Source organism: Sinocyclocheilus grahami, unplaced genomic scaffold, assembly GCF_001515645.1.
Source record: "Sinocyclocheilus grahami isolate Dianchi unplaced genomic scaffold, SAMN03320097.WGS_v1.1 scaffold269.1, whole genome shotgun sequence".
Classification (NCBI taxonomy): Eukaryota; Metazoa; Chordata; class Actinopteri; order Cypriniformes; family Cyprinidae; genus Sinocyclocheilus; species Sinocyclocheilus grahami.
The window spans coordinates 725,056-749,177 of record NW_015505448.1 but is presented as its reverse complement, the minus strand read 5'-3'; the positions used below and the strand labels follow the sequence as shown (position 1 = coordinate 749,177).

General features: G+C 36.5%; 3 protein-coding genes across 3 annotated transcripts in view; 1 reads left to right on the top strand and 2 right to left on the bottom strand.

Moving 5' to 3' along the window:
* Positions 1 to 546: 546 nt before the first annotated feature.
* Positions 547 to 1,224, bottom strand: cldn26 (claudin 26). The gene has a single exon (XM_016291299.1). It carries the CDS (start codon positions 1,207 to 1,209, stop codon positions 547 to 549), a length of 663 nt encoding a protein of 220 aa, XP_016146785.1. The 5' UTR covers positions 1,210 to 1,224.
* Positions 1,225 to 3,982: 2,758 nt separating this feature from the next.
* Positions 3,983 to 15,901, bottom strand: lztr1 (leucine zipper like post translational regulator 1). Its single transcript, XM_016291265.1, has 20 exons — positions 15,359 to 15,901; positions 15,200 to 15,262; positions 15,065 to 15,121; positions 14,896 to 14,975; positions 14,712 to 14,820; positions 14,527 to 14,607; positions 13,009 to 13,066; positions 12,279 to 12,418; positions 11,439 to 11,640; positions 10,210 to 10,320; positions 10,018 to 10,110; positions 9,817 to 9,912; positions 9,270 to 9,453; positions 8,998 to 9,167; positions 8,754 to 8,910; positions 8,523 to 8,649; positions 6,418 to 6,567; positions 5,992 to 6,097; positions 5,027 to 5,107; positions 3,983 to 4,551 (listed from the first exon to the last, which is right to left on the bottom strand). Exons 1-20 carry the CDS (start codon positions 15,526 to 15,528, stop codon positions 4,435 to 4,437), a joined length of 2,352 nt encoding a protein of 783 aa, XP_016146751.1. The 5' UTR covers positions 15,529 to 15,901; the 3' UTR covers positions 3,983 to 4,434.
* A 238-nt stretch (positions 15,902 to 16,139) lies between these two features.
* Positions 16,140 to 24,122, top strand: part of LOC107599635 (DNA polymerase epsilon catalytic subunit A-like) — a 34,206-nt gene continuing 26,223 nt past the window's right edge. Inside the window, exons 1-12 of the mRNA XM_016291285.1 lie at positions 16,140 to 16,531; positions 17,614 to 17,749; positions 17,850 to 17,930; positions 18,605 to 18,649; positions 18,735 to 18,827; positions 20,483 to 20,637; positions 20,822 to 20,966; positions 21,058 to 21,138; positions 21,316 to 21,423; positions 21,566 to 21,676; positions 21,821 to 21,906; positions 22,064 to 22,183. Of these exons, the coding sequence (XP_016146771.1) occupies positions 16,470 to 16,531; positions 17,614 to 17,749; positions 17,850 to 17,930; positions 18,605 to 18,649; positions 18,735 to 18,827; positions 20,483 to 20,637; positions 20,822 to 20,966; positions 21,058 to 21,138; positions 21,316 to 21,423; positions 21,566 to 21,676; positions 21,821 to 21,906; positions 22,064 to 22,183 (1,223 nt within the window). The 5' untranslated portion in view covers positions 16,140 to 16,469. The remainder of the gene's footprint in view (positions 16,532 to 17,613; positions 17,750 to 17,849; positions 17,931 to 18,604; positions 18,650 to 18,734; positions 18,828 to 20,482; positions 20,638 to 20,821; positions 20,967 to 21,057; positions 21,139 to 21,315; positions 21,424 to 21,565; positions 21,677 to 21,820; positions 21,907 to 22,063; positions 22,184 to 24,122) is intronic.

Here is a 24,122-nt window from a genome sequence, read left to right as displayed (position 1 = left end):
TAGCATTGACAAAACATACTGTTGATTTAAAAAAAAGTGTCAAATAATGCACACAGGAATAAAATAAAATAATAAAATAAAAACAAAACAAAACATTTTTTTACACTACTGGTTGAAATGTTTTTAAATCTATGTAAAAAAAATAATAAAAATCAGTGGCCAATAGGTGGCCATTTCTTTACCAAAGTGGGCTTTGAAAGTCAACCGAAAGCTTCAGAACATGTGAACAGTTCTGTCCAAATGCTTCCAAATCATGCATAACATTAATTGAGTTTTCGGTACAATGCATCAACAGTGCAAAAAGATTTTGTGAGTTTTAGTATTCTTTAAGATGACAGCTCACAAATCTCTCAAGTCTGCAGAGATTGATTCTTATGTAAAAGAACTGAAGTATAATTTAAAATCACCATGCAAGTAACTCCTCTGATTGCAATCACAATTCAGATGAAAACAAATTCAATATTTCATGATAACAAGTCTGGCATGTTTATTTAGTAAAGCTGAGTTGCATTCTTGAATATTTCCAGCCTTAAGATGAAATCTAAACTATATGATTTCCGTCTTTCGGTAATGCCGAGTTCTCGAGCGTTGTTCTTGATTGCGAGACAGAATTTTACTTTGCAGCTTTGCTTCATGATCGCCCATGCAGACAGCAACAAAAAGAAAAGCCCCTCCAACAACTAACAGAAGTCCAGCAAACCAGGCAGAAAACATGGCCTCTCCATACTCCCATCTGGGCATCACATCTGGAAGATTCTCATCCCAGAACTTCACTACCATTATGTACGCCATTAGCGAAACAGGTGCGAGGGTCGTGATCCCTGACACAACGATAAACACTCCACCGAGAATAAGCAGAGTCCTTTTCATCCTCTCCCGCCCGGTGCCAATCTCAACACCCTGGAGTCCGAAAAAAGCAGCCGCCACACCAAGAAATCCTGTTGCAATGGAAATGCACATGAGAACCCGTGAAGCTAAAGTGTCTAGTGGAAGGGCTAAAAAAGACTCAAAGGCTTTGCAGTGAATGCCAACTTCCTCCGTGTAAATACACATGTGCCAGAGACCCTCATACCAGTTCTCCATCTCATTCAGATCCGAGTTCATCGTCTTCCATAGTGGCAGAAAGGTTGTAATAATGGTTGTGACTAAACCTCCGAAGGACACAAAGAGCGAAGCTCTCTGGACAAACTTGGTGGTTAACAGCACCATGTTAACACTCGTCTGTTTTCTTGCTTTGTCTGTCTATCTGAGATTTTCAACTCGTACGTTTCGTCTAGTCTGGACTGGCTCCTCCTTTGCTTTAATAAAAACCCACCTGTTCTTGCCGGATGATCCAGCAGCCCTTCACAACGGCGAGACTGTTTTTCAAACTGATGAATATCTTTACGGAGAACAATAACTGCTTTTTAAAAAGGAAATACGATATGTCCAGTTTTAAGTCTGTGCAAGAAGCCTGAACAGAGTGCAATAAGACTTTATTGAGATTGAAGGAAAAGAAAAGAAAGAATTAGAAAGAGCTTCAAAGAAACCTCTAGTGAAATGTGTTAAAAGAGCATTTTTCCTTGCTAATGATAACTCAGAAGTGATCCTAAGAAGTTATAGGATGCAGTGTCGTGTAGCAGCTGAATGAATGATAGTTTGCTTTAATAACACTGTGTACCACAGGTTCTTTTTTTCACTGAAGCTCCTCTGATATTGAGAGATTAGTGGTTGGAAATCAGACACCTTGTCCTATATGCTGAGCTGAGCTCATCCATACCTCACCATTTGTCCTTGAACACCGAATGTGGATATCTTCCCCGGCTAGATTTAAAGATGGCACGCATCTAACTTTAAACCTAAGTAACTTATTCCACACTGTGACAGACATATACTACCACTCAAGAGTTAAGTAAGTAAAGTAAGTAAAAAAAAAACTGAACTTATTCAGCAAGGATGTATCAAATTCATCAAAAGATCAAGCTATTCATTAACATTGATAATAAGAAAAGTTTGAGCAAAAAATCATCTTATGATTTCTGAAGGATCATGTAACACTGAAGACCGATGTAATGATGCTGAAAATTCAGCTTTGCATCACTTTGCTCTCTTTAAAAAAAAGTCAAACGTCAACATAGATGTTAAAGGGTTAGTTCACCCAAAAATGAAAATTAGGCTGCGTTTTACTCACCCCCGAGGCATCCTAGGTGTATATGACTTTCTTCTTTCAGACGAATCCAGTCGGAGTTATATTAAAAATTGTCTTTGATCTTTCAAGCCGTTTAATGCCACACTCAGCGGGTGTTGCGTTGATTCAGTCCAAAAGAAGTTAAATAAAAATCGCCCATCCATAAAAAGAAGTGTGGAAGTGTGGTGAACAAAGGCCTTCTGTAGCGAATCGATGCGTTTTTGTAAGAAAAAATATCCATATTCAAAACGTCATAATCACTTTAATGTAGCTTGCGCCAACAGTTGTACACGGAAGCAGTTCCGGGAGCATGACGTATGAGGTCAGCGTTGCGCATGTTGACATTTCTCCAAATCTGTTCTGATGAAAAAACTAACTCATTTACATCTGTGAAAGCCTGAATTTTCAGAGAGTTGTCTTTTTCGGGTGAACTATTCCTTTAAATTAACCCTAAACTTTTTGATGAAAATGAAACAATAAAACTAGTGTGGAAGGTCCTCTTCAGTCAACTCTAAAATTATACTAATGTTCCGAGACATGTTCAATCTCTAACCATGTCAGATAATAATAAAGTCTGATCTCTGAGGCTGTGTGGCCTGAGAGATGCCCAGGTGCAGTTGCAGCTCCTGGCAGCATGTGTGCTACTCTGAAAAGAATGATCCCCTTTGTGCTGCTATCCAAAACCTTTCATTTTTCTTTCATCACCCCGGTCCGAGGCTCAGCTTTTATGGTGTTCTGTTGAAAATGCCAGCAAACAGCAACTTTTATATTTTGTTCCCATGTTTATATTTTGTTCCAAATTGATTGAGATCAATGATTTTGACTTTTTACTGAAGTATTACATGTATCATTTGAATAATCTTTTCATTGAAGGTGCTGTACTGTATGTGATTTTAGCCATTTCGCTTCAACCACATTAACTCTTCTTCGAAATACTACTTTTCTGACTGAATAAAAAAAGCACAAGCTGTTTAAAGAGCATGGGAATTCAGTGATATATGTCAGGTAGTAGAGAAAGTTTATACATGGCATTTGAAAACAGCCACTTTCGGCACCTTTAAATAGCATGTTAATGTAGTCTTATTTACCACATTGCACAAAGGATGAATAAACAGATACTTACAGATTTGTTTCTAGCCATCATCGATGGTAAATCGCCTCAAGTCATCTCGTCTACATCCTCCCTCTTATTGTTTATATAATATATATATGCGTAATATAAACCACAAAACATAGTCTGCTGATGTTGCACAATTTATTAAGGCATATTGGCCAACAGAACACTCTGCTTCATCTCAATGATTACAGTAAAGCATACACGAGTCTTAACATTGACTGTTGTGATGATCCGCTTATATAATTATATTATGCCATAACTGCGTAATAACAAAAAATAAAAGCAGCACAGAATCACTACAAGGTTCAGGAATAAATAAAGTACTACTATATTCATAAAGTGCAGTAGATCAACGCTAGGTCAAATTTAATCACAAAAATCAAAAGAAAAAAAAATAAGAATATGACATTTTGCTTAAAGAATGAATATATTCATCATAAAAAATTAATTCTTATTACTGCAATGCAAAGAATTTTTCATTACTTTTAAGTATTAATATATATATATATATATATATACACAATGTACTTGTTGCATTGCTGTTAATCTGTTAATTAACTTTGATATTTTTATATTTTATATATCCAATGAAAACAACTATTGAAAAAGTGAAATATCTGAACTCATTACAGTAATTTAGAGGGAAAATGTTCATAATTGTCATAAAAATAAAAAAAAGGCAACATTTTTTTAATTAATTTTCTTTATGCAATATGTCATTTCTTTGGATTTTGAAATGAAAAGTGACCTGGACACGTTTTTGTGAGATTCACCCTATAAGGAGTGAAGCTTTCATTATGTGGGACACACAACTATATGTCCAATTAAACAACATTGTTGGCCATCGACAGATTTGATGTGCACTACCAAATAAAGGTATTTGTCCAAAATATATGCACATTAAAACGAATGTAAATGCGAGTCTAACTTTTAGCAATTGTACAATAATCCAGCATGTCTCTCCTACACAATTAGGTAAATAAAATCTAGGGGAACGTGAAGCAGCAAACAGGACCCAATCTCATTGAGGAGGGGTGTGGGGCAGGATTATATGGGCTGGGAGGAGGTTCTGGATGAAAAGGGTAGGAAATGGAGTGGAAGCGTAAATGAAAAAGTTCATAAGGGATGGGACGTGAAAGGGGAGGAGAGACTATATATCAGAGCTCATCTCAGTGCACTGTTTGTCTGAGATGTGGGATGCCAGAGAGTCAATGATGTCCAACAGCAGCGGTTGGCTGAGCGATCGCAGGTTGGGGAGCTTGGACACCTTCAGGGAAGGAAGGAGAACCAAAGAAATAAAAGGTAAACAACACAGGCCATGCAAGAGACCGCAAATAAACAGCCAAAAAGAAACTGGTAAGCTAACAGGGCTAAATAGACCAGAATGCCAAATATGTTTAGGGAATTATGTTCACAAAGGCACTCACTGGCATTTTAAAAATACTATAATTGTTTGGTGTAACCAAAAGTGGGACAATTTATGACTACTGAAGTTAATTTAATTGATTGATAACACTGGTCATGATTAAATAGGCCAAAATGCATATCAAACTTAAGTGTTTTACACAATAAAAAGCCTTTAGTAGTAACAGATCTGTGTATTAATAAAATGACTGCAATATCGTACACAGTTAACAGTTTGTAGAGGCTATCCACGTGGCACTGAATATCTTGGTGACGTGTTTCTAGCCGTGGCGAGGCAGCCAGCACACGCTCAGAGCTGTGGTCAATAGCACACCCACCTTGGTGAACTGATGGACTATAATATGCAGGCAATGTTTCTTCATATCCAGAGCTTGAGTCTTATCAGCTGCTTCCAAGATCTGAAGATACAAAAAAGGCGATAGCATGCGAATGCAGTTCTTGATCATCGAATGGTTTGAATGTTATGTTATGATAGTACCAAAGGAGATATTTCTATTTGAATATAATTTAAAATGTAATTTATTCCGGTGATGCAAAGCTGAATTTCATCATTACTCCAGTGTCACATGATCCTTCAGAAATCATTCTTATATGATTTGCTGCTCATTTATTATTATTACAAATGTTGGAAAAAGTTGTGCTGCTTAATATTTTTGTGGAAACCATGAAACATTTTTTTCAAGATTCTTTGATGAGCATAAAGTTCAAAACACCAGCATTTAATATCTGATGGACATAATCAATAATAAAGCTTCCATAAGTGAAAAGGTATTTGTTTACAACTGTTTTGGACTGTTTTCATTTGTAAAGAGTGCTTGATCTCTGTATTTTTCTCTCCTGATTCAGACGAGACAACTTTTCATATCTTTTCATATTATACCATGAATAAAGGACTCATATTTTAGCTGGAAGCAACAGTTTGAAGTTAAAATGCTTCAATGATGGATTTGTTTATCAAAAACACGCAGCTTTTCACTTCACAAGACTATAACTGATGGACTGGAGTGGTGTGGATTACTTGTGGATTATTATGATGTTTTTATCAGCTGTTTGGACTCTCATTCTGACGGCACCCATTCACTGCAGAGGATCCATTGGTGAGCAAGTGATGTAATGCTAAATTTCTCTAAATCTGTTTCGATGAAGAAACAAACTCATCTACATCTTGGATGGCCTGAGGATGTGTACATTTTGAAGTTTGAAGGTGAAGTTGTGAACTATTCCTTTCATTTCTGACTGGCCCCAATCTTTTGATTGGTAGTGTATGATATTTGATATATACCTGTAAGACGTTCTCTACAGTAACATTCATCTCCAGATTTTGCTTGCAGTAGGCCTGCAGTCTGTTGTTGGAGAAACCGTAGTAATAAGGTGCTGCAAACAGGTATCTGTGCGCTAGTTAAGGGCAAACAAATAATTTAAACTCCAATTTAATCCATGGATTTCTTCCATCTGTTTTTACATCCGCCAAAAAAAAATTGCAAGTCTGAACGTAAAGTAACAGCACACCTCTGCTTAACAGCTACACTATTTGAGGCATCATGTCTCTTGCAAGTGGGATGAGCTTTGTCCAAATGTTTGTTAATATGACACATATTTGTTAAAATATATAACAATAATAATAGAAAAGGGTGTCAAAAGCATTACCAAAAATAAAGATTGCATATAATGCTATAAAATGAAGAACATGAGGCAGTAAGGAGGATACAGCGAGTCCTCTGGAGGCATGTTGACGTCCCCATAATAAATATAGCGCAGCATGGACTCAAAGGCCTGTGTACTTGGAACCATCTCACCTATTGAAATGTTCACCTGCCCGTCCTCTGGCATGAAGGAGCGGAACATGGCCTCAAAATAACTGTCAAAGAATTGAGAAGGCAATCAACTGGTAAATTATTAAAAGACACAGTCAAAATAATCAAGACAGGTTTGGAATGGCTGACTAGCTTTTATGTAGAAAAATTAAATAATTAAGTAACACTGTGCATATTGTTCAAGGAATACCCAGATCACTTACTGCATATCCAAAGCAGTGTTATTGTTGTTAACCAAACTATTAAAACACATTTGTTAAAACTGTAAAAAAAGTAAAAAAAAAAAAAAATCAACAAAATAATAATAATTAAAAAACATCTTTCAGTTACACTTTCAATAAATATTTCAGTTAGCTGCCAAGGCAAAATTTCTCATTTTCATTTAGATTAACCTGAAGTACTAAAATTAAAAGAACTAACCTAAAACTGACATAAAAATAAAAATATTAATTAAAAAATAAAACAGTCCAAAAAAAATCTGACAACAACATTATTAAAAATGGAAAATATTGAAATAAAAATGTATTCAAAATATTAATATACACTATACTGTGATTTACCTGAATCATTAAGTCTTACAATTTGGAGGATAAAAAAAAATCATTCACTTCTACAGACATTGGGCCTCATTCATGAAACACGAGCAGAACAAATTTTTGTGTAAATCGTTCGTAAAGCCATTCTGACGTAAACTTTCGAATTCATGAAAATGTTTGCATTTTCAAAATGTTAGTTGGTATGAAAGAAAGGTAACTTACACCTGCTCCCTACCACGTGTAGATGGTGCATAAAACGTTCTGTGTTCTTTCTGGCAAATGGATGACACTGCATTTTGATGCACTACCATAATAATATTTAAAATATATATATTTATAAAAGTTTGTTTGCTTTGTCATTTTTTTTTTTTAGCCGAGAGTTGAAAACTGTTCAACTATGGGTAAAACAGCCCTCGTCACGGTCACTTTTTACCCAAACGTCCAGGAGGGTCGGGACAAATACTGCACTGACTTAACCATCCTACTCGTACAACAATCGGAACAACAATGGAGAAGTTAATATTGCTGGTTACTGCATTTTTATATTCAGTAATATTCTTCAAAATCAGATACTAGTAATACATTACTGCCATGGATATTCCAAATCATAGAAACCAAAGCGTCTCAGCTGGATGACCATAGACTGAATGACTCCAAATCGTCATTCCAAAGCCACCAAAGCGTTTTCAGGCTCCACCAGCTGGCCGTTTTCAGAAGAGCGCCCGCCATTTTTCCGGCTAGCTACAAATGCTTTGGTGGACACACGTTAATTGAATATTTGTTGTTAGGCATATGGCCTATATTTTTTGCATTTATGCAATATACTGGAACCAAACTCGAGAAGGGAGTCCAGAAGATTCCACAGTGTTCCTGGACACATATCTCACATAGCTGTAATTCCTAGGCAGGGATTATGCTACTTGTGAATGAGCGTGCACGCGCACCCTATTTACAAATGATTGGAATTCATTAACATACACGTTTAACTATCAAATCTGAGGTTTACGAAGCATTTGTGAATCCAGAGGAGAGTTTTCAGGAAGGTCTGTTTTATGGGCAAATTACTCCGAATTTACTCATATATTTAATGAATGAGGCCCATTGTTTAAATGTAAATGTGGTCTATTAAGAACACAGTCATACACATCTTTTTAAAGGGATAGTTCACCCAAAAATGAACATTCTGTCATCATTTACTCACCCTCAATTTGTTTCAAACCTGTAGGAGTTTCCTTCTTCTGCTGAACACAAAAGAAGATATTTTGAAGAATGTTGGTAACCAAATAGTTGACGGTAGCCATTGACTTCCATAACATGGGAAAAAAAATAGTATGGCCAATGGCTACTGTCAACTGTTTGTTTGAACCTCATTTTTGGGTGAACTACCCCTTTAATATTTTACACGCAAAGCGAGTCTTTGTTGAGGTCCTGTTATAGGCCCTGGTGACTATTGTGTTCATTACCTGGAGCGAGCAGCAAGTATGGCCTTATGTGCAGGGCGCGGATGACCATCTAGCAAAAGGATAATGTCACAGAACTCATGCCCCGCCCCCTCCAGATAAGCCTTCATGTCCTGCACCAGAGATGTGCCTGAAACAAAATAATTTTTTGGGAGTCATATGCCCTATTTTCCATCTGTCCTGAAAGCTTGTGTTTGCAGGGAAAGGAAAAATAGTAGATGCGTTTATTTTTACCAATGTCCACCGGCAGATCTGAATAGACTCTGGGAGGAGGCTGTTGTTTGCGTCTCACTATCTCCACAATCAGCGGAGTGGACAGGTGCTCAAACTCTTTGGTCATGATCACCTGGTTAAAGTGACTTTCCTTCACCACAAAGTTCAGGCAATGTTCCTGGGGCAGAAATATAGAGATACAAAAGAGAATTTGACTTTCTGACAAGATTATTTTGTGATCAGGTGTGTGTTACTTCAACTTTACCTTGAGCTGGTCCAGCTGAAGTTTGTTTGCATTTTCACACACACTCAAAACGTTCTGCAGATCCACAGATGCCTCGATGTACTGAACACAGAGCTGCTCCAGTCTCGACAGTTTGAAACTCAGAGCAAGTTTATACACATCCATGATCAACAGCACATCCTGGACATGACCTGAGGAGAGACGTGAAGAAAATATGACCCTATGACACTCAACTTTTATTAAGCAGACCTACACAAGTCATATTAGGTAAACAGGTGTTTAGTGTAACTTACCTCTACGTGGGTACTGTATCTTGTCTGTGTACAGGAACTGCATCAAAACCTCAAATGGTTGTGCGTCTGCTTCTCTAATTGACACTTCCAGTAAAGGAGGACCTCTTGAGGACCTTCCAGAGCTGTCCTTCTGACTGCCTGAGCCAGACTCATCACTCTCCTCATCGCATTCCAGTTTACTCTTCTACAAAAAAAAAAAAGGTACATTCTGACTGGCCAAAAGTAAACAGATTTGGACAGGAATTTTCATTCCTCCTTAAGAGAATATACATAAAATGGAACAATACTGAGAATTTAAAAAATAAATTTAATGCAAATAATCCAAATAAAAATAGTGCACGTTAAACAGCTAAAAAAAAAAATATAACATCTAATATTTAATAAACATTTAATTATATTTAAATAATTAATAATAATATATAATAATACAAATCATTTTAATTTCTCCTTAAAGATGCATACAGAAATGACTCAATCACATTTTATTATGATTGTGCACATTTAAATGAATGTATATCTACATGCAAAAAATGGAAATGAAACAGACCTGTTTCTGTCGATCTCTCGCCTGCAGAATCTTCTTGCGGAGCCACTTACAGCGAGCTGTTACAATGGCAATATGACCCAGGACCTTCTCCTCCCTCTGTAAACACAAACAGTTTAGAAGAGGCGATTTATTACTAAAACTATTGACAATTTTTCAGAATGACAGTGTGTATCAGATTTTTTTTTTTCTTTTCAAACTGACCTCCCCCAAGATAAACTCTACATCACAGAACTGGCGGTTTTCCCACAGTTTGCCATAGTCCTCATGAAGTGTGCACTTTGGATAACAAGAAAACTAGGACAAAAGGTAATAAAGACAAGAACAGTTAGAATAATATGGTATGTTAAATTGCATTAGATTAAGCAGATGTATTTCTGGAGGTCAAGCCCTTACCTGAAATCTGTACATTTCTCCACTGCGCACATTATTGTCCACAGTCCCCCCGAAGATGTACATGGCATCATGGATAACAGCTGCTGCATGGAACAGCCTCCCACTTGGCATCTGTAAGATATCGACATCACAGTTCTAAATTATAGATTACACACCACAGACCAAAAGGTAAAGCCTTTTCCCTAACTACTAAGAAACTCAATTAACTCATCAAAATGAATGGTGAAAACATCCAGAATTGGGTCATGGATGCTTATGCTATTGTTATGAATTTATAGGTACTATAACTGTTCAGATTATTTCATATACATTTATTTTTTTATAAATTATATTCTATTTTAATTCTACTTTATCTTCTTTTTTTATTAAAAAAAACTAGCTTTCTATTTTTTCAATTCTTTCTACTTGTTTTTCTTTGTGTGTGTGTGTGCGAGTATATATATATATATATATATATATAATTTTTTTTATGCATATATATATATATATATATACACAGTATATATAAATACCTTGCTACGTGTACTGCATTAGGCTAACTGAGACTTGTCATTTGCACTTACATATTGTTGCTCTTTTGTTAGTTATGATTGCTTCTATTGTTATAATTTGTAAGTCGCTTTGGATATAAGCGTCTGCTAAATGACTAAATGTAAATTAATTAAACAGTGTGCGTTTTTATATGGTTCCTACACTATCGTTCAAAAGTTTGGGGTTGGTAAGACTTGTTCAATGTTTCTGACAGAAGTCCCTTATGCTCACCAAGGCTGCATTTTTAAATCAAAACTACAGTAAAAACAGTCATATGGTGAATTTTTTACAATTAAAATACCCGTTTTCTATTTCAAAATATTTTAAAATGTAATTTATTCCGGTGATGCAAAGCTGAATTTTCAGCATCATTACACCAGTCACATGATCCTTCAGAAATCATTCTAATGTGATGGATTTGTTGCTCAAGAAATATTTCAATATCAATGTTGAAAACAGTTGTGGTGCTTAATATTTTGATGAAACCATAATACATCTTTATTTAGATTCTTTAATGAATAGAAAATGTAAAAGAACATCATTTCACAAACACATCATTATAAATGGATGCTTGCTGAATTTAAGTATTTATCTCTTAAAAAAAATAAACAAACAAAAGCATCAATTTTCAATGCCTGTTTATAAATTTGTTGTAATTACGGTAATTCAAAGTCAAATTCCTCTGTATTCTCTCATACCTCGCTGTCTGTGCTGGCCTGAATGACCTCCCATGTCTGTGAGTCCACATCATAGCAGTGCAGTTCATTGGGTAGAGTGTTGTCTGCTGCCCCTCCAAACACATACAGGTGACGGTCAAACGCCACCATGGTGTGTCCATAGCGTCTCTGAGGGGGCGGAGGGGAGCCACGCAGCAAGTGCTCAGTTGGAATCCGGGTCCATCTGAACAGAAAATACACTGCTTATTAAAAGCAAAAAATGTATAGTTCCTCTTTTTGTAATGTTGAGCTGAAAAATGACACTACTGTCTTCTGTAGAGCTGCTTTATAGTTGAAACTGACATTGGTTCATAACTGATCAACTCTGCCACAACGACATTGTTTTTCTTGTTTATTACTGTGAAGCTGCTCTGAAACAATCTGTATTGTATAAAGCGTTATATAAATAAATGTGACTTGACATAATAAAAACGTGTGCATATTACACATAAAATGACATTAATCAAGGTCCTCTTTGCCGTGCTCACATGTGGCCTTTGAATTCAAACTGAAAGAGGTTGTTAGTGATCTTGGCTCCACTTTGGCCGGAGAAAACAAACATCTTATCCTGACATACAGCTACTGGGAAGTTACAACAGGAAGGTGGGATTTCACCACTTTGTTCAATCTAAAGGAAACAAAGAAAGCAGTAAATCAGAAACAATCCAACATGTTATATGTTTACTGGCAGGGAATTGTGTATTTTATCAACTTTAAGGTGAACACAAATCCTTAAGTAAAAGATTAAAATCAAATAACACAGCCCTGCATCTTGAAAAAGTAAATAATTGTGTTGATTTGCATCCTCTTTGCCGTGCTCACATGTGGCCTTTGAATTCAAACTGAAAGAGGTTGTTAGTGATCTTGGCTCCACTTTGGCCGGAGAAAACAAACATCTTATCCTGACATACAGCTACTGGGAAGTTACAACAGGAAGGTGGGATTTCACCACTTTGTTCAATCTAAAGGAAACAAAGAAAGCAGTAAATCAGAAACAATCCAACATGTTATATGTTTACTGGCAGGGAATTGTGTATTTTATCAACTTTAAGGTGAACACAAATCCTTAAGTAAAAGATTAAAATCAAATAACACAGCCCTGCATCTTGAAAAAGTAAATAATTGTGTTGATTTGCAAAAAAAAAAAAAAAGGTGTAATATTACCTAATTTGATGATATGGAGTTCAAAAATATCAATAAAAACTTTCCATCATGGATAGCCTTTAAGAATTTTTTTCACAATCTAATATATATATATATATATATATATATATATATATATATATATATGTTCAAATACTGCAGTTAATGTCAAATATCTTTACAAAATCCATCATTTTATGTTGCTGTTTGGATGTTGACACCTACAGATTTAGCAGTAAACATCTGGGTCATGTTTGCATTTTCTTCTGTTACTGGAATTAATTCAGGATTAGCCATAAAATGTCTTCAAAACTATTCATCATTCACACATGTGAAAATTGGTGTAATAACGGCGGTGTAATAATTAGACAATCCTGTTTTTGAATTAAACTTATGCAAATATAGTCACCTCTTCCCAGTATGCCTGCTCACGATCCTGAAGACTGATGGTCCACATGTCATTTAGCCTGTTGGAAACAAAAAAAGGATTCATATATATATTGACAGAGTAACATTTAAAAAATCCCTTAGTTTTATGTTGGAATAGATTTGTTAATGTTACAACGTATTTACACTGAACAAAATTATAAACGCAACAATTTGGTTTTTGCCCCCATTTTTTTATGAGCTGAACTCAAAGATCTGAGACTTCTATGTACACAAAAGGCCTACTTCTCTCAAATATTGTTCACAAATCTGTCTAAATCTGTGTTAGTGAGCACTTCTCCTTTGACGAGATAATCCATCCACCTCACAGGTGTGGCATATCAAGATGCTGATTAGACAGTATGATTATTGCACTTAGGCCTTAGGCTGGCCATAATAAAAGGCCACTCTAATATGTGCAGTTTTATCACACAGCACAATGCCACAGATGTCGCAAGTTTTGAGGGAGCATGCAATTGGCATGCTGACTGCAGGAATGTCCACCAGAGCTGTTGCCCATGAATTGAATGTTCATTTCTCTACCATAAGCCGTCTCCAAAGGTGTTACAGAGAATTTGGCAGTTCATCCAACCGGCCTCACAACCGCAGACCACGTGTAAGGGCAGATGGCAGACAGCATGTATGGCGTTGTGTGGGTGAGCGGTTTGCTGATGTCAACGTTGTGGATCGAGTGGCCCATGGTGGCGGTGGGGTTATGGTATGGGCAGGTGTATGTTATGGACAACGAACACCGGTGCATTTTATTGAATGCACAGAGATACCATGACAAGATCCTGAGGCCCATTGTTGTGCCATTCATCCACGACCATCACCTCATGTTGCAGCATGATAATGCACGGCCCCATGTTGCAAGGATCTGTACACAATTCCTGGAAGCTGAAAACATCCCAGTTCTTGCATGGCAAGAATTCTCACCGTACATATCACCCATTGAGCATGTTTGGGATGCTCTGGATCGGCGTATACGACAGCGTGTTCCAGTTCCTGCCAATATCCAGCAACTTCACACAGCCATTGAAGAGGAGTGGACCAACATTCCACAGGCCACAATCAACAACCTGATCAACTCTATGCGAAGGAGATGTGTTGCACTGCGTGAGGCAAATGGAGGTCACACCAGATACTGACTGGTTTTCGGACCCCCCCAGACCCCCCAAAACAGTAAAACTGCACATTTTAGAGTGGCCTTTTATTGTGGCCAGCCTAAGGCACAGCTGTGCAATAATCATGCTGTCTAATCAGCATCTTGATATGCCAGACCTGTGAGGTGGATGGATTATCTCGGCAAAGGAGAAGTGCTCACTAACACAGATTTAGACAGATTTGTGAACAATATTTGAGAGAAATAGGCCTTTTGTGTCGCAGATCTTTGAGTTCAGCTCATGAAAAATGGGGGCAAAAACAAAAGTGTTGCGTTTATAATTTTGTTCAGTGTATATTTGCCATTCAAAGCTGTGTAAAGATACACTAATACACTTGCCTGGCATTTCCATCATATCCAGCAAAAATCCAGAGTTTGTCGTTATAGACCGTGGCGCCATGAGCCGATCTGGCAACCAGACTGAAAAAAAAAAAAAAGTATTAACAACAAAATTGTGTGTCAGACAGACTATAACACAATTATGAGGATTACAGAAAATAAGAGTAATGATCAATATGATTTACCGTCCCTCCACCTTCCATTCTGTCCACTGCCCGGTGGCAAACTTGTACTCAAATAAATCATTTTTGTTTTTCAAGTTAGAGTTTGAATAGATGTCTCCAGTGTAGCCACCTAAAATACAAGCAAGAAAACATTACACACACAGGAAAGGAATACATGACATTAAATGGCACACTGAAAACCTACCAAACACAAACATGCTGCTTCCATACACAACAGCAGAGTGGTGGTATCTTGGTGCTGGTGGGGTGCCAGTAGTAAACGCCCTATTTAAGGACATAAATATATAGATATAAGAGGCCACATAAAAGCATATTTAAGCACATCCACCTTGCGATTGTCATTCAACACTCACCGACACCATGAGCAGTCCTTCACATCAAACCGCAACAGGTCATTAAGCATGTTCTTGCTGAAAGAAATGATCACCCATATGAGATCCATCTGTACGGTTTGGAGTATAAGGAAGTAAGGAAAAACAAATAGTCACCCATTGTCTCCTCCAAAGACGTAGATGGCATCTCTGTATGCCACAACAGTGTGTTTGCTACGCCTTCAAGAAACAAAACCCAATATACACAGTTTTTATAGCTGAAAATAAAACATCTACCTAAAGATGAAGAACAACTGTTATGAATAAAAAGTGTACCTTGCACCCACAAACTCATCACATGGTGGCAGCCTCCTCCAGCGGTGGACGGTCTCAAAAGGCCCGAAGTTGAGTGTCAAATACTCAACACTGTCAGAGCAGCTGTGGTCAAAATCAACACTGGGAGCCACTTTGGATTTACAAGACATGGCTCCAGGAAACCATGACATTCAATTCACATCTAACAAGGTTTAGTCCAGCCGAAGGATCACGTTTAGGACGAATAAATCTAATTTTTTTGCAAGTTGCCTGAATGTATGATCCGTTCCAGGCTCATCTGAATCATGTTGTCTGAAAGATTATGATTGTTTACAATCTTACCTTCAGTCTGACTGACGTTAACCTAGCTATAACTGTATCTGATCATGTGCCACTGTGTAATAATCTAAAAGCATAATAGAAATCGTAATATGAAAAGAACATAACATAATAAACCTCAACGCGTCGATAGAAAGAAATAATATTATGAAATACATATAAATAAAATTTGCATCTCTTCTAGCTTTTGTGATGCAAACGTCAAGGGAGGAGACGAGACTACCTGACATGCGCAGATTCGCGGCTTTTGATTGGAGGAGAGTACACTAGACGTCATCGACAACATAAAATCACACAGAATTAAGTACACATATTTTATTTATTAGAATTGATGTCATTTTATAACCAAAACCTCGTTTTTCCCCCAATTCTTAGATGTACTAGATTAAATAAATAAATAAAAGTAGTAACGTGATGGCGTACGCGTGAGGTTGCATTTTCATTGGTTGAAATTATGAGGGGCGGGAGTAAAGCAGGAAGGTGACTGGAGCTCGCGGCAACGACACAAAACGCGCCAAATTCCTTTGGCGGCGGCACCGAATGAACAACGGAAATATATATTTGCAATAATATTCTATATACCAGTGACACCGCGAATTGTATGTAAATGCTTAAGGAGATATGACGTTTTATCGTTGTTGGTAGGACATTAGTGATATGCGAGCAGCTGAAAATTCATAAACTCGCGCTGAAAGTGTGTGACGGTCGAGTTGTGTGCAGTGAAACTGTTATCTAACTAACTAGTTCTTCTGTATTTAGTGACTGATTTGAGTCTTGAAGATACTTGTCAGTTATGGTTTTACAAAACAGTTGGCGATATAAAGCAGACCGAGGTGGAGATCAGGACAACCAGCAGTAAGTTCGTAATATTGACATATTTCAGACTATATAGTTTAGTGTTCATTTACTGTAAAATTAATTGATACTTTTTCATATATCTTGGTTATAAATTAAATCTATATGTGGTACGGTTTGGAAGAGCAGACGGTGTTTGTGTTGTTGACAAATTAACATATTTCTCCAACATACAAATTTCAGGATAAATCTATATAACCTTAGTTGTGTATATTACAGCCAGATAAATGGTCAAAATTGTTTGTCAACATTTTGAATAGCTTTTTTTTTTGGTCCTAATGTTTTTTTATTTATATATTTCCAAATTTTAGTTTTTTTTATTTATGTGCTTTTGTCATTTCTATTGGTTAAAAAAAACATTTCAAAATAGTTTTCATTAATTTTATTTTCAGTTAGTAATTTTAGTACTTGCCAAAGAAACATTAAAACATTTATTTAATGGTTAAAATCTAATAATTTATCTATTTCATTTTTTTTATTTCAATGAGCAACACAAATGTTTTTAGTAGTTTTAATTAAAGGGGTCATATGATGCGATTAAAATTTGTCCTTTCTCTTTGGAGTGTTACAAGCTCTTGGTGCATAAAGAAGATCTGTAAAGTTGCAAAGACTAAAGTCTCAAATCCAAAGAGATATTCTTTATAAAAGTCAACCACGCCTACCTAAAACGGCTCGTTCTAACACGCCCCCACATATCTACCTCACTATGTGGGAAGATTTGCATAACGTCGCCCAAATGTTCACGCAAAGAAAGAAGGCGTAACTTTTAATCTCGCTGTAGTATTGTTGCCGCTGCCGCCATGTCGTGAAGCCACTTTAAACCGCATAAACACATTTCGTTACACCAAATACACAAAATAATGTTCTTTTTAGCAGCATCATATGACCCCTTTAAAAAATAATCATTTGTGTATAACAAATTGTTTTTAGTACAAATCCATGCAATGTGCTCAATTAATACAAGTCATAAAAACTGAATGTAAGATGATTCTGCAAGAATTAAAGAAAATAATTTAGCAGCTTTTACAGTTGTTAAAATGGCTGTTGAATCTTGTTGCAGTAAATTTTCTGTTGCTTTTTAGGGATGATGCATCAGCTTTGTCCGCTGTCAAGAGGCTGGAGCGCAGTCAGTTCACTGATGGGATGGATGAGCGCTTTGGGTTTGAACGGATGAAGGAGCCTGGGGAGAAAACGGGATGGCTGATCAACATGCACCCGGTAAGAATGAATGTCAGACAGTCAACACAGTGACATTTTACTGATTATCTTGCCAACTGTCATGAAGGTTTTAAACATTGCACAATGTATTTCTTCTCAGACTGAGATTCTGGATGATGACAAGCGGATGATCAGTGCTGTGGACTATTACTTTATACAGGAGGATGGAAGCAGATTCAAGGTGTAATATTTCAGCAGTTTGCAAATAAAAATATTGATTTCAAACGTAATACTAAAAGTTCATCCATGTTTTTGAAAGAAGTCTCTTAAGCTCACCAAGGCTGCATTTATTTGAACAAAAATACACTAAAAGCAGTAATATTACAAAATATTCTATTTTAATGTATTATCAAATGTAATTTATTCCTGTGATGCAAAGCTGAATTTTCAGCAGCCGTTACTCCAGTCTTCAGTGTCACATGAACCTTCAGAATTCATTCTAATATCCTGATTTGCTGCACAGGAAACATTTAATTTTATTATCAATGTTGAAAACTCTTTTGCTGCTTAATATTTTTTTGTGGAAACCATAACGCTTTTTTCCAGGATTCTTTGATGAATAGAAAAGTTAAAAAAAACAGCATTTATTTTAAGAATTATTTTGTAACGTTATACATGCCTTCACTTCACTTTTTATGTCTTTGTCACTTTTGATCAATTTCATGCATCCTTGCTAAATAAAAGTATTCATTTATTTAAAAAATAAAAAAAAAAAGTTACTGAGTTCCAAACTTTTGAACGGTTGTGTATTTTATCCTGAATCACATTGACATAGAGCAGGATAAAGAATATCTTATGTTGACAGAGATCCTGATTTTGTAAATTTCATCTTTTTGTGTACGTGTCCCCTCACAGGCTGCTCTTCCCTATAAGCCGTATTTCTACATAGCCACTAAAAAGGTGAGTTTAAAGCTTTTGCACTGAATGAAAACACTTTGGGTTGAATTGATTGAATGATCAATCCAAATTTTTGTGTTTTCTAAAGAACTGTGAAAGAGAGGTTATCTCCTTCCTGTCAAAGAAGTTCCAGGGAAAAGTGGTGAAGCTTGAAGTTGTCCCAAAGGAAGATTTAGATCTGGTAAGTAAAGTTCTATTATACATTAGGTAAACAATTCTACTGATTTGTTTGCGTGATTGATGTCAATATATAAGTTCAATATGAACCATAATCTCTTTATTAGTGCTTACCTTTAACTTTGTTCATTTATTGATCCTTTTTGTTTTTACTGTCTAACCGAGAGATGCCCAAAGCAGGGCTAGTTGGCCCATGATGATCTTTGATTTGGTCTGCCATGTCATATCACAAAAGAAGCAAAAAAAATAATAAAAAATAGGAGAAGAAAAAAATCATTCCACTGGAGCATCTCATTTCTAATTTATACTTTTGTTTGACATTTGTTTTATTTTTGCATTGTACTAGAGAATATGCCTAAGCAGGGCTCGACAGTGCGACCATTTCAGTCGCATTTGCGACTGAAAACTACTGCGTGCGACTATGAAATTTATTTTAGGAGCACCAGTGTGACTGACCCGCTCATCATCATACTTGTGATTGCGCTCATGGAAGCTTCAAAGCTTTCTACGTGTTTTTGCAGCGTCGAGTAATGTATCAGACATATCTCACCAATCCTTCATAAGCAAAGTGTAGACAGGGTGTAAATAAGAGATTCATCACACAGTGTAGAGAGCTTCGTTGATTATAAATGTGAGCTCGCGATGAACTAAGATGATGAGTGACAGCTTTGAATGATTTTTAAGGGAGTTTGTAAATGTGATAACTGATTTAATACAATACAATTCAATAAACAAGAAGTTAATTTTAAGTTACTTACATTGTCTGACTATAACACTATTGTCTGATTTTGCTCTATTTCGTTGTATTTCGAAATATTTCGAAAATAGTTTAAAAACAAAGTCACAGCTCAGCCGCTGCGCATCTCCATTCAAACACAGCGGTGTTTCGTTTATGAACGAACAGTTTTTTTAAACGAATCTAGTGAGTCAGTGATTCATGATTACCCATTCATAAAGACAGTCACTCTTGAATGAATAAGCCGTTCGAATGAATCAATTGAATGAATGATTCAGTGATAAAAATCAGTGACTTGCCGCCACCTGCTGGCAGTTTTAGTTTCATTTTTAAAGTATCTTTTCAGTTATTTAAATCATTTAATATTTCTATATTCAAAATTTTATATTTAAAACATTAATATCATCATGGATTTAATTGCACTCATTCCACTTCTGAACCTCATTAAATGTCTGAAAGTACATCAAACAACACTTTTGTGTTCTTCTGTGCCACCTCTACAAATTATTTTTGTTAATACTGATTTCATTTGATTTTTAACTTGTTTCTTATTCTACTCTTATTCTGTTGTTAAGCTTATAAAATATAATTTAAGAATTTGACAAAAGATGACATACTTTTAATAAAGTTAGAGGAGTCAAATATTACCTCGTAATGGGAAGGCTACTTTTTGATAACATTTTGGATTATTGATTAGAAGGTGCTCCTAAAATTTTGAACGTGCTCCTAAATTTTTTAAGTTAGGAGCACAAGTGCTCCTAAAAAGAAAAGTAAGCGTCGAGCCCTGTGCCTAAGTTTAATTTATATATATTTAATATTATTGGATATAATGCAACATTTGGCCCACATTTGATTTCTGACACTTCTTAGTAAAAAGTGTGGGCACCTCTGCTCTATAATGTCAACCATTTTGTCCTTTAAAGCCTAATCACCTGGTGGGCCTGAAGAGGAATTACATCAAACTGTCTTTTAACACGGTGGACGATCTTATTAAAGTGAAAAGGGAGATCTCACCTGCTGTCCGCAAGAACAGAGAGAGAGAGAAGTCCAATGATGCCTATACCAGCATGTTGTCCAGGTAGTCACACTTTGGCACTTTTAAAAAAGCAAAAGTCTTAAACTTTTTGAAAATAAGTTAAGCTTTAAGGGGGGAAAAAACCCTCAAGAAATTCACTTGTAAGACTTTCCATAGTGCACTTGACAATGATGACTATTGTTATTTGGTACTATAAATAAAATAAGGCTTATTTTGTGTGTTACAGTGCTTTGGTTGGTGGGAGCGTGGTGACGGAGGATGAGGATGGCACATCGAAGAAAATGACTGAGCAGCTTGACAACATCATAGACATGCGGGAATATGATGTGCCTTATCATGTCCGCCTTTCTATTGACCTGAAGATTCATGTGGTAAAGAAACAGGCTACATGTTTATATAGGTGTTATAAGGTGTGTTTAATGTTCAAATGAGACCTTGATTGTCCGCTCTTTTTTCTGACAGGCTCACTGGTACAATGTGCGGTACAGAGGAAGTGCCTATCCTCCTGAGATTGTGCGCAGGGATGATCTTGTGGAAAGACCTGTAAGAATCAACAAATCAAAAGCAAATTTAAAGAATGTAGATGCCTGAAAGTTTTGTTTTAGACGGTCTCTGGTTAAGATTGTTTTGATTATGTCATTTAGCTTTATGCACTGAGGATTCTGCATGAATTATTAAGAATCCCCGAATCATTGCAGTATTTTTCTCTGTTTGTCTAAGGATCCGGTAGTGTTGGCGTTCGATATTGAGACCACTAAACTCCCTCTGAAGTTTCCTGATGCTGAAACAGACCAGATCATGATGATATCGTACATGATAGATGGGCAGGTAATGTCTTTTGCATTCTTACCTGTCGGATTGTTCAGTCATAACATAACCGTTTTATTCATGCTGTGCTTAAATTTAGTCTTTGATGGGTTTAATAATTAACATGGTTTGTAATATACTTTCGTGTACTTTTTTTCCACAGGGCTTCCTCATCACAAACAGAGAAATAGTCTCTGAGGACATTGAGGACTTTGAGTTCACCCCAAAACCTGAATACGAGGGCCCCTTCACTGTATTTAATGAACCTGATGAGGTGAGGATGAACAGTTTATGATATGCATTGTTTACAAGACTGTTATTGAGTGCCACAGTTGGTATTGTCAATTGTCAGACATATTTTCTGTAGTTTGGTAAATATTGTCCCTCCTTATTTCTGACCTGTTCTGTCTGCTTGCAGGCCTCTCTCATTCAGAGATGGTTTGAACACATCCATGAGACCAAGCCGAACATTTTTGTCACTTACAACGGAGATTTCTTTGACTGGTGGGACATGTTTTGTGTTAGACTGATATTATATCACATAAAAACTTGCTGCTTCCCTATAATGTTTTGTTATTATATGGTATTTACTTGTGTTGACGATTTTGTGTTTTTACAAATAGCATGTGCCCATGGTTTATTTGTGTCTCTGTGTCCTCAGGCCATTTATAGAGACCAGAGCGGCCCAACTTGGCCTAAGTATGCATCGGGAGATCGGCTTCCAGAAGGACAATCAGGGGGAATATAAAGCCAGCCAGGCTATTCACATGGACTGTCTCAGGTGAGAGCTGCTGAAATGTTTTCTGAAAGCAGACTGGAAGAAAATTACCCACTATATTTACTTGTTTGGTATATGCATTAGGGCCAGGGCCGTTTCTAGGCATAGGCGAGCTAGACGGTCGCCTAGGGCGCCAATGAGCGCACATATTGGCACTTTTAGCAGGGTTGTGATAAAGAGTGGCACGGTCACCCTGAAATATGACTGCCACCCCCACTGGATCCCCCAACATTATTGGGCTAGAGTACTGTCAATCTGACGATGCCTGTATGCCACTAGATCAGAGGGCTGTCAGTTGCTGCTTGATTGTTGCATGCAAAGTTTGCATTTGGAACGCTCAACAACGCCATTAGATCAGTGGGCTCTGTCAGTGCTTTGGCAAGGTAACACTATTTTTTGCCATGCGATAAAGCGAAGTTCAAAGGCCAATTGAAAATATTGGTACAGTAAATAAAGTGCACAAAATCAGTATTTTGTTTAGGCAGTATTTGTGGCACATTTGTCCAAATATTTGTGGCAGATTTGTCCAAAAGGTGTGCGTTTTTTGCGCCAATGCATTGTTAAATGATCAGCGCGTCATGTAATATTCCCATATAAACTTTACCATCCAATAAAAAAATATTTGTATAGTAAAATTTTTATTAGACCGCTTTGTCGAGTTAAATGCATCCTTACGGAGGTGTCGAAATGCTGAATCAATTCATTCACTTCCAACAGCGCTTAATGGGAGCAGTGTCATACAGGGCAGAGCGTAACATTATTTAAAGGGGATGTTAACGCGTTAACGAGTAGCAAATGATTAAGTAGCTGCATTGGTTACTCTTATGCCACTGTTATGTAGTTTGGGGTAGCAAAGGGATTTTATAGGTTTGACTGAAATAATAATGCAATAAGTGACACTTTAAATCAATGTTTCAAGAAACAACAACAACAAAAATTGAACAAAAAACAGATAAAGACAAAAAAGTAGTCATTGATAATATCTAAACAATATGTAGTAGTATAGTATATAGTATCCAAACCAAATGTAATATAATTAATTTATGTGTGATTTATGTGTAAATTATGTGCAATGTCTTAGCCACTAGGGATTGTTACATAGGGCTATACAGGCATCTAGTGGCAACACAATGATATTACAGATACTAAATTGTGCAAAATGTTTATCTTAACAGTCAATTTACAAATAATGCATTCAGATTTGTGGAACTCAATGCACTGAATCTCCACAAATTAGTGTCGTTACTATGACAACCAATTTGAATGTGACAAGCAACTGGTGGGGGGGAGCAATAGGGATTTCGCCTAGGGCATCAAATTGGCTAGAAATGGCCCTGATTAGGGCTGTGTATCACCAGCAAAGTCACGATACAATACAGAGGATACGATACGTATCAAGATACGGCACTGCACTGAATTTCACCTCAGAAGAATTTAGTAAAACAGCAGTATATTAAACACTGCAGTTGACATTTCGAACTATTGGCAGAGCAGGCAGTTGACCTCTGCATTATGAAGGGCCTCCATAACTGTACCACAGTACAATATAGGTAATGGCATATGTTTCATGTTTACATTGGGCACTCCCCACCAGGTACAATATTCAGATTTTTTGCATCTTGTTTTTAAGCCCATAAATAATGTACTTGTTCTAATAAATGTATATTGTAATGTACTTATTCTAATATATTTTTAAAAATCATATTTACATTGCTGGTAGGTTATCATTGCACAAATTAACACTCTCTAACGTAAAAAAAAAAAAAAATCAGAAGAGTTCTAAACTAATGTGCTGTCTTCTGTATCTAACGCACATACACGCTCAGTCACTCACACAGATCACGTTGCGGCCGCACTCAGACATTAAGGAACAAACATTTTAGCGCTGCCCCGCAATTTGATCAACTAAATAGCTTAATCGCTCAAGAGCTACATTCTTTCT

What these genes read in the sequence shown, in the direction of transcription:
- lztr1 (XM_016291265.1), bottom strand. Translation starts at nt 15,528, where the DNA reads ATGTCATGGTTTCCTGGAGCCATGTCTTGTAAATCCAAAGTGGCTCCC. An exon ending in GAGAAATGTACAGATTTCAG is followed by an intron (nt 10,111 to 10,209) that starts GTAAGGGCTTGA and finishes CTTTTGTCCTAG; the next exon opens with TTTTCTTGTTATCCAAAGTG. An exon ending in TAGAGTTTATCTTGGGGGAG is followed by an intron (nt 9,913 to 10,017) that starts GTCAGTTTGAAA and finishes TTGTGTTTACAG; the next exon opens with AGGGAGGAGAAGGTCCTGGG.
- cldn26 (XM_016291299.1), bottom strand. Translation starts at nt 1,209, where the DNA reads ATGGTGCTGTTAACCACCAAGTTTGTCCAGAGAGCTTCGCTCTTTGTG.